The sequence below is a fragment of the Spea bombifrons genome, chromosome 1 (assembly GCF_027358695.1).
Source record: "Spea bombifrons isolate aSpeBom1 chromosome 1, aSpeBom1.2.pri, whole genome shotgun sequence".
In the NCBI taxonomy this organism is placed as follows: domain Eukaryota; kingdom Metazoa; phylum Chordata; class Amphibia; order Anura; family Pelobatidae; genus Spea; species Spea bombifrons.
This window is the reverse complement of record NC_071087.1, coordinates 16038507-16047368: the sequence shown is the minus strand read 5'-3', so window position 1 is coordinate 16047368 and position 8862 is coordinate 16038507. Positions and strand designations below refer to the sequence as shown.

General features: G+C 42.0%; 1 protein-coding gene across 1 annotated transcript; it reads right to left on the bottom strand.

Moving 5' to 3' along the window:
• Positions 1–6962: 6962 nt before the first annotated feature.
• LOC128477411 (mediator of RNA polymerase II transcription subunit 28-like) lies at positions 6963–8862 on the bottom strand. Its single transcript, XM_053458074.1, has 4 exons — positions 8748–8862; positions 8027–8068; positions 7485–7597; positions 6963–7312 (listed from the first exon to the last, which is right to left on the bottom strand). The coding sequence occupies exons 1-4, from the start codon at positions 8860–8862 to the stop codon at positions 7115–7117; spliced, it is 468 nt and encodes a 155-aa protein (XP_053314049.1). The 3' UTR covers positions 6963–7114.

The window sequence follows — 8862 nt, the reverse complement described above, 5'->3', positions numbered from 1 at the left end:
TGACACTCTGTCCTCCAGATATTCCACCCTGCCCCCTGATATGCCACTCTGCCTATATATATATGAGACCACGAGGGTCCAGATATCAATAACAAAATATACATTTACAGCCATATAAACTCACAATGTCTTAACCAATAATCCCAGGATTTCTAGGTACTTTAATACAGATCTTTCATTTCATTCTGATTTTTTACATGATTGTATAATTCACGTGTGCCAAAAACGCTAATGATATCTGAATTTTGTGTCAAAAATGTGTATTTTTTGTTACTTAAATCTGGCACACACGAAATATGTTTTAAATCAGTTAGACATGGTTTTGATTAAGACACTATAACAATATTACAAACTAACAACTCTACATTCCAAATATTTCAACTATGGAAAATTGGCGCAGGATATGTCATGATTATGGTCTGCTGCTCCTGCCGCCCTTGTTGATTTTGTCTGCTGTTGCTAAGCCAGCACCGGGGAACATTGTCCTGCACACGCTTTGTATTCTTAAGCAGAGGGTCCCAGCTTTACTGATCAGATATGGTTTCAAGGGAAATCCCCCTCATGGTGACCTCTGTCCCGGGAGAATGGCAGTCAGATCTCTCCTTGGATCAAGAAGCTGTTTTATCCCTGAATATTATGTTTTTGCAAGTATTCATCCAGCTGCTGTTTAAATGAATGTACAGACTCTGATAAAACTAACTCTGCAGGAAGAGAATTCCACATCCTTATTGTCCTTACTGTAAAAAAACCCTTTCCTCTGCCTTAGACTAAATCTCCTTTCTTCCAGTCTAAATGCTGACCACGTGTCCTATGCATAGTCCTGTTTAACAGATTTCCAGGCAACTGACAGCTTATCAGTTAAAACCTTATAAACCTTATTTTTTTTTTTTTTTTTTTTTACAAACATCCTTAAAATAGTATTAATCGTTTACAGACTCAGACCTCAATCAATCATTGATCTTGTCTTAGACACAGGCAGAGCCAGCCTTAGGCGTTGTGATGCCCTGTGCGGACTACTCCTCTATATCCCCCCCCCACTTACCTTGTTGCCGGAGTCCTGCGGTGAGAGCGGGAGGCATCCGTCTTCTCGCTATGCCGCGGTGCCGGCATTTCATGAGATGCCGGCACCGCGACGGAGTCATGGAGAGTAAGGGGCGCTGAGCGGTTGTTGAGAACTTCACGAGCAACCACTCGTCGCCCCTGCCCGGGACTTAGATTAAAGCATCGTTTTTTTTTTAACTTTATTTAACATGAATGATGTTAAATAAAGCTTAAAAAAAAACGATGTTTTAAGTTAAGTCCCGGGCAGGCGCCCCTGCTACCATGGCGCCCTGTGCGGTCGCACACCCCTAAGGCCGGCCCTGGACACAGGATAGATTTATGTCTATCCCATCCATGTTTAAATTTCCTCTACCACTTCTGATGAGAACCTGTTCCACTGACCTACCAACATAAAAGTTCCTTAAATTACATTTACACCTTTGACACTTTATTACGGATAAATTGTTTTCCACACCACCAATGCATTTGATACCAACTGCTCATAGGCCTAGGATTTGTTGATCTTTCATATAAGTAAAATGTTTCAAATGTTCCTGGTTAAAAATCCAGAATCAGATTAATTTAGAGGTCACACCTTTTGGAGTTTAAAATGTTTTTCAGTTTTTACAATTGTTTTGCTTACGGTAGGTTACGTGGCAAGATGGTTTCTTTAGGGTGCCGGCTGAGGGTATTAAGAGGCAAGGATATAGGTGGCTTTTTGTGAGCATTTAAAATAAAGGTACTGAGAAATTGGGAAGGGAACACTAGAGGTGATTTAGCACAGGTGAAGTCCTGAAAACACATGAAAGAGAAGGTATCAGCAGTAGAAGACAGCCACATATCATGGGAATGAAGAGGGGGCCAAGAGAGTATTTGGATATGAGAGTAAAGTTAAGGGGAGCAGTGGAGGGCACTGTAGGTCGGGGAGAGAAGTTTGAATTCTGGAGGGTATAGGGTACAGAACTGCATTGGGGGGAAAAACTTGCAGCCAAAAAACTTGCGGGCGGTTTTTCGGGAGTTGCAAGCGGGAGCAGGCCGTCAATGTACCTGCGGGTCCCGGTAATCCTGCAAAAGCTGCCTTCACGTTGCTCCCTCACGGCGTATCTTCTCTTGTTCTGCCCAGGAACCCAGCAGAGTCACATGATTTTACGTCATGTCACATGACTCTGCTCCGTTCCTGGGCGGAACAAGAGAAGAGACGCTGTGAGGGAGCAACATGAAGGCAGCCTTGCGGGAGTGTACCTGCAGTTCAGGTAAGGGGGTGGGCAGTATTGGACACATATGTTGCAGGAGCGGGCGGGATTGGACACACATGTTGTGGGAGTGGGCGGTAATGGGTCACAAAATCAGCGGGAGCCAATGGAATGACAGTGGGGCAGTAGATGATGAGCGATGGGATAGAATAATTAGTCTGGCAGTAGTGCTCAGGATGCATTAGAGCGGTGAGAGGGGGCGACCAGGTAGCTGGGTGTTACAATAATTTGATGACTACAATCTGGTGAGGGATATACACAGTTTTGAATGAAATCCAGCTGCACTATACTGAATCCAGCCATACTATATTGCTCATACTCTGCAAAGCAGGCCTTAAAGGTTACTGTGTCCATATTATTAAGCCAGCTCTAAAAATCCTCTCAAGAAGCCCCTTGAGGGCAAAATGCGTCAGGTCACTGGCATTTGTGTATTTGCGTCGCAAATTGATTGTTCAATTATGTATTTTTAAAATTGATGCAATAAACATCTATTAAATATATTATTATGCAGATGAAATATCACAAGGAAATAGGTATATTGGTTGATTCTTGTGAAATCAATGGGAGCACATTCTATGCACGTAAAGAGAAAGTGAATACGTGTCAGTGCTCCTATATAAAATACACTGATCAGCCATAACACTATGACCACTGACAGGAGAAGTAAACATAGAAACATAGAAACATAGAAAGTGACGGCAGATAAGAGCCAGAAGGCCCATCCAGTCTGCCCAACCTCTGAGTACTCTCCTTTAGTACTTGCCCTTATCCTATATCTAGCTTGGCATTATGCCTATCCCATGCTTGCTTAAATGACTTTACTGTATTAACATCTACCACTTCCACTGGGAGGCTATTCCATGCGTCCACTACCCTTTCCGTAAAGTAATATTTTCTGATGTTACCATTAAACCTTTGCCCCTCTAGTTTATGCTTGTGTCCTCTTGTTGTGGTTTTATTTCTTCTTTTAAATAAACTTTCTTCCTTTACTTTGTTGATTCCCTTTAAGTATTTAAATGTTTCTATCATATCCCCCCTGTCCCGTCTTTTTTCCAGGCTATATAGGTTAAGATCCTTTAACCTGTCCGGGTAAGGTTTATTTTGTAATTCATAAACCATTTTAGTAGCCCTTCTCTGCACTTTCTCCAACATATCTATATCCTTCTGGAGATATGGTCTCCAGTACTGTACACAATACTCCAAGTGAGGTCTCACCAGTGATCTGTACAGCGGCATGAGCACTTCCCTCTTTCTACTGCTAATACCTCTCGCTATACAACCAAGCATTCTGCTAGCATTAGCTGCTGCTCTACTGCATTGTCTACCTACCTTTAAATCCTCAGAAATAATTACCCCTAAATCCCTTTCCTCACACGTTGAGGTTAGGACAGTACCAAATAGTCTATACTCTGCCCTTGGGTTTTTATGCCCCAGGTGCATTACTTTGCATTTATCCACGTTAAATGCCAATTGCCACAGCTCTGACCATTTTTCCAGCTTACCTAGATCGTTTGCCATTTGGCTTCTTCCTCCAGGAACATCAACCCTGTTGCAAATTTTTGTGTCGTCGGCAAATAAACATACCTTTCCATCAACACCATCTGCAATATCACTAATGAAAATATTAAAGAGAATGGGTCCAAGTACAGATCCCTGAGGTATCCCACTGGTAACAAGACCTTGTTCTGAATATACGCCATTGACTACAACCCTCTGTTTTCTGTCACTCAGCCACTCCTTAATCCATTCAACAACATTGGGATCTAAACCCAGAGATTGCAGTTTATTTATAAATCTTCTATGTGGGACAGTGTCAAAGGCCTTACTGAAATCCAGATACGCAATGTCTACTGCACCACCTTGATCAATTACTTTAGTCACCCAATCAAAAAAATCAATAAGATTTGTTTGGCAAGATCTTCCTGAGGAAAACCCATGTTGTTTTTGATCTTGAAAGCCATGTAACTTCAGATGTTCAACAATCCTTTCCTTTAACATGGTTTCCATTAATTTTCCCACTACAGATGTAAGACTAACTGGCCTGTAGTTGCCCGACTCCTCCCTACTGCCTTTTTTGTGTATAGGCACAACATTCGCTACTTTCCAATCCCCAGGGACAACTCCCGTTACCAATGATTCGTTAAATATATCAGTTAACGGTTTTGCTAGTACACCCCCAAGCTCTTTTAATAACTTGGGGTGTATCCCATCAGGCCCCATCGACTTATTTGTCTTTACCTTAGACAACTGAAGTAAAACCTCCGCCTCGATAAACTCACATATTTCAAATGATTCAGTCTTTTTTCCCAACTGAGGTCCCATTCCATCATTCTCATCTGTAAAAACTGAACAGAAATATTCGTTGAGGCAGTCAGCTAAACCTTTATCCTCTTCTACATATATGCCTTTTGTTTTTAGTCTAACTAATCCTTGTTTAACTTTCCTTTTCTCATTTATATATCTAAAAAATGTTTTATCTCCATTTTTTACTGATAGGGCAATTCGCTCTTCTGCCTGTGATTTGGCAGTTTTTATAACTTTCTTTGCCTCTTTCTGCCTAACTTTATAGATCTGTCTATCTTCCTCACTTTGGGTATTTTTGTATCTACTAAAGGCTAACTTCTTGTCTTTCACGATTTTGGCCACTTCTGCAGAGTACCACAGCGGTTTCCTTAATTTTTTACTCTTACTGACCAACCTAATACAATTTTCTGTTATCTTCAATAAAACAGCTTTTACAAAATCCCATTTCTCCTGAACACCATTTAAATTGTGCCAGTCTGATAATGACCCCTCTATACATTTTCTCATTTTAGAAAAGTCAGCTTTTCTAAAATCTAAAACTTTTGTTTTTGTGTGGTGTGACTCAGTCACTGTTCGTATATTAAACCACACAGACTGATGATCACTAGATCCCAAACTTTCACCTACAGAAATATCTGTTAACAAATCTCCATTTGTGAACACTAAATCCAATGTGGCCTCCTTACGAGTTGGTTCCTCAACCACCTGTTTTAAAGATAATCCCAATAAGGAGTTTAGAATATCCGCACTCCTGGTACAACCAGCTACTTTCGTTTTCCAGTTCACATCAGGGAGATTAAAGTCACCCATGATTATAACATCCCCCTTCACTGTCATTTTAGCTATTTCCTCCACTAGTAGATTATCGAGTTCTTCTACTTGTCCTGGGGGTCTATAAATCACACCTATGCGAGTTACTTTACTTTTGCCAAATTGTACTGTAACCCAAACCGACTCTAAGTTCTCTTCACCAACTTGTATTAAGTTAGATTTGATGTTATTTTTCACATATAGGGCCACCCCTCCCCCTTTCCTGCCCTTTCTATCTTTTCTATATAAAGAGTACCCCGGTATTGATATGTCCCAGTCATTTTTCTCATTATACCATGTCTCAGTAACAGCCACTATATCAACATTCTCAGTTGCCACAACTGTTACAAGTTCATGGATCTTATTCCCTAAACTGCGAGCATTTGTAGACATGACACTGATAATCTTGTTATCATGGCACCTGTCAGTGGGGGGATATATTAAGCAAGTGAATATGTCCTCAAAGTTCATGTGTTAAAAGCAAGAAAAAAACAAACAAAAAAAAAAAAAAAAAAAATCATGAGTGGCCAAGACTTATTGATACACGTGGGGGGGGACGAAGGCCCTGTGATCAAATCCAACAGACGAGCTAGTGTAGCTAGCTCGTCACAGTGCATCGCAGTTCGTCGCCTATGGGGCCACAACGTCGCTTACATTGAGAACACGTGGCACCACTACGGGAGGAAGGCAAGCTGGCGGAGGCAGTGTGACGCTTTGGGCAATGTTCTGCTGGGAATCCTTGGGTCCTGCCATTCATGTGGATGTTACTTTGACACATACCACCTAACTAAGCACTGTTGCAGATTATGTAGACCCTTTCGTGGACACGGTATTCCCTGATGGCATTGGCCTCTTGCAGGAATGGTTTTACGAACACAACGAGTTCAAGGTGGGGACATGGCCTCCAAATTCTCCAGACCTCGATCCAATCCAACAACTGTGGGATGTGCTGGACAAACATGTCTGATCCATGGAGGCCCCACCTTGTAACTTAGAGGAATTAAAGGATCTGCCAGATACCACAGCACACCTTCAGAGATCTAGTGAAATCCATGCTTCGAGGGGTCAGGGCTGTTTTGGCAGCAAAACAGAGAAACTACACAATATGAGGCCGATAGTCCGAATGCTGTGGGTGATCGGTGTGTATATAAACATTAAAAAAAAAAATCATATATCAGTGGGCTGCTCAAACAGGCAAGTGCAACAACTCTTTTCCTACACTTAAAAGTAAAAAGAACAGGTAAAACCAAACTAGAACTGGAGCACCCTCAATGTGAACATGTGCAGATAAACAATAAAAATAATAAAATTAAAATAAAAGTATCCAGGGAGGGATGCTCCTCTTACATTGAAGTATATATAAAAGGGAAGAAAAAAAAAAAAAAAAAACTACACAATAGTGCTCGCCGTAATACACAACCTTCAAATTCAACAAGGTGAGAGCCAAATGCTCACTTTCGTGATATGCAGCAATTGATTGCTCATTAGATACGCGTGGAACAGCACACCAAGGGTTAAAGGCAAGACTTTCGGATGAAACGAGTCACTAAGGGCTAAAAGCAGGACTTCCAGATGGAAAAAAACACTTTAATTATTGTGTGTGTTGATAAACAAAAACAGTTAACCTGATGAATTATGTGCCAACAGCATCCTTCTGTTCTCTGTGAAAAAGGTATAAACAAGTTCGCCCAGTGCAGAGTGCGCAGTCACTTCTGCTTCATGGGAGCAGGGATATTGGCAGAAGCCTGTTCCAGGTAGGCAAGCGGCCCTTGAGCCATTTCACTAGACTTTTTATGCTGAACGTTTATCTCTTCTAGAATCTGCTGCCAGCTCCGAAGTTTTGTCAGATGCTTCTGGATTAGGGCTTCTTTTCTCTGCAACTCGTTTCTCAGCTCAGAAACATCCTGGCAGAACAAGAACACGGCCGTCAGAATAAATCGACCACGAAGAATAAAGTCACAAAGATAAATATAGTGCGGGAGTATTCTTGGTATTCTAACGCATCACGCTCTTTACACACCCAAGTTCTATACCGTGCGGCCGCAAAAATACACCAACTGGTTCAGCGTGTTTTACCTCTTTAATAACTTGCTCGGGCTTCTGGACAGAAAGCTGTAGTCTTTTCTGGAGGAAGAAGCATTCCGTCTGTCTGGCGACATCTAGAAACTTCTGGATGCACTGCTCAACCCCTATAAAAATAAATAAAGGCATAGGAATAATTGAATCCGGTATCGCGCTGCTTAATCCACGCCTGGGCAATACGATGAAATGAGAAGTCAGAAAAAGCATAGATTTATGTGAATTAACTACAGACATTAATGCCGAGTAACGGCAACAACGTATATATCAACTCAACGTCATGCACTAAGAATCGTAATATTCCCATAACTCAAGCTAAGAAGATTAAATATATAAAACCACAATATAAATGGACACTAAATATTATTTAAATGTATATAAAAATAATAGTCTAATGAATGGGGGCAGTAACTCTGGTAACTGGTTGTACAGCGTTGCGCTGTCTGTTGGCACCATATAAACTATTAATATTATTATTAATAAATTATTATATTTAATGCGATAACCAGGACATCTTATTTAAAAGGGAAAGTTCTCACCAGTTCGAATCTCCTCCTGATCTGTACCGTTCACATAATCTACTACACATCAGCAGTAGAAGACAGCCGCATATCATGGGAATGAAGAGGGGGCCAAGAGAGTATTTGGATATGAGAGTAAAGTTAAGGGGAGCAGTGGAGGGCACTGTAGGTCGGGGAGAGAAGTTTGAATTCTGGAGGGTATAGGGTACAGAACTGCATTGGGGGGAAAAACTTACAGCCAAGAAAACTTGCGGGCGGTTTTTCGGGAGTTGCAAGCGGGAGCAGGCCGTCAGACAATGTACCTGCGGGTCCCGGTAATCCCGCAAAAGCTGCCTTCACGTTGCTTCCTCACGGCGTATCTTCTCTTGTTCCGCCCAGGAACCCAGCAGAGTCACATGATTTTACGTCATGTCACATGACTCTGCTCCGTTCCTGGGCGGAACAAGAGAAGAGACGCTGTGAGGGAGCAACATGAAGGCAGCCTTGCGGGAGTGTACCTGCAGTTCAGGTAAGGGGGTGGGCAGTATTGGACACATATGTTGCAGGAGCGGGCGGGATTGGACACACATGTTGCGGGAGTGGGCGGTAATGGGTCACAAAATCAGCGGGAGCCCATGGAATGACAGTGGGGCAGTAGATGATGAGCGATGGGATAGAATAATTAGTCTGGCAGTAGTGCTCAGGATGCATTAGAGCGGTGAGAGGTGAGAGAGGGGGCGACCAGTTAGCTGGGTGTTACAATCTGGTGAGGGATATACACAGTTCTGAATGAAATCCAGCTGCACTATGCTGAATCCAGCTATACTATATTGCTCATACTCTGCAAAGCAGGCCTTAAAGGTTACTGTGTCCAT

What these genes read in the sequence shown, in the direction of transcription:
- LOC128477411 (XM_053458074.1), bottom strand. Translation starts at nt 8,862, where the DNA reads ATGGACACAGTAACCTTTAAGGCCTGCTTTGCAGAGTATGAGCAATAT. An exon ending in TCAGGAGGAGATTCGAACTG is followed by an intron (nt 7,598 to 8,026) that starts GTGAGAACTTTC and finishes TTATTTTTATAG; the next exon opens with GGGTTGAGCAGTGCATCCAG. An exon ending in CCGAGCAAGTTATTAAAGAG is followed by an intron (nt 7,313 to 7,484) that starts GTAAAACACGCT and finishes TTGTTCTGCCAG; the next exon opens with GATGTTTCTGAGCTGAGAAA.